General features: G+C 60.1%; 1 protein-coding gene across 1 annotated transcript in view; it reads left to right on the top strand.

Moving 5' to 3' along the window:
- Window positions 1-652, top strand: part of LOC108803359 (neurexin-3-like) — a 30712-nt gene that overhangs the window by 22483 nt on the left and 7577 nt on the right. Inside the window, exon 4 of the mRNA XM_018575206.1 lies at window positions 83-465. Within this exon, the coding sequence (XP_018430708.1) occupies window positions 83-465 (383 nt within the window). The remainder of the gene's footprint in view (window positions 1-82; window positions 466-652) is intronic.

Raw genomic sequence — 652 nt, 5'->3', positions numbered from 1 at the left:
CCATCATGCGGCCGTGGTATAGATGAGCCCCTTCCCGCCATTGTGTGTTCTCTGTATTAATGGCGTCTCTCCTCTCCGCAGGCACCATCTCCGTGAACAGTAAACGCACGCCATTCACCGCCAGCGGGGAGAGCGAGATACTGGACCTGGAAGGCGACATGTACCTGGGGGGTCTCCCTGAGAACCGGGCCGGACTCATCCTGCCCACCGAGCTGTGGACGGCCATGTTGAACTACGGCTATGTGGGCTGCATCCGTGACCTGTTCATCGACGGTCGCAGCAAGAACATCCGTCAGCTGGCGGAGGCGCAGAACGCCGCCGGCGTCAAATCCTTCTGTAACCGCGTCAGCGGCAAGCAGTGCGACAGTTACCCGTGCAAGAACAACGCCGGCTGCCGGGATGGCTGGAACCGCTTTGTGTGCGACTGCACCGGCACCGGGCACTGGGGTCGGACCTGCGAGAGGGGTGAGTGCAACTCTCTGAGGGATGGAAGGAATGTGTTCCCGGCTCCGCCCCCTGCGCCTCCCATCACAAGATGGCTTCTGTACAGAGAATGATACCCCTTGTTGGCGGTAGATGAGAACACCGGAGAGATATAAGAAGCTGGTTACTCAAATCTCTCAGCCTCTCCTGTACACCCCCCCGTGCACCC

The sequence above is a fragment of the Nanorana parkeri genome, unplaced genomic scaffold (assembly GCF_000935625.1).
Source record: "Nanorana parkeri isolate BGI_ZX_2015 unplaced genomic scaffold, ASM93562v1 scaffold3636, whole genome shotgun sequence".
Taxonomy (NCBI): Eukaryota; Metazoa; Chordata; class Amphibia; order Anura; family Dicroglossidae; genus Nanorana; species Nanorana parkeri.
The sequence above is the reverse complement of the archived record's forward strand: the minus strand, read 5'-3'. Positions and strand labels throughout refer to the sequence as shown.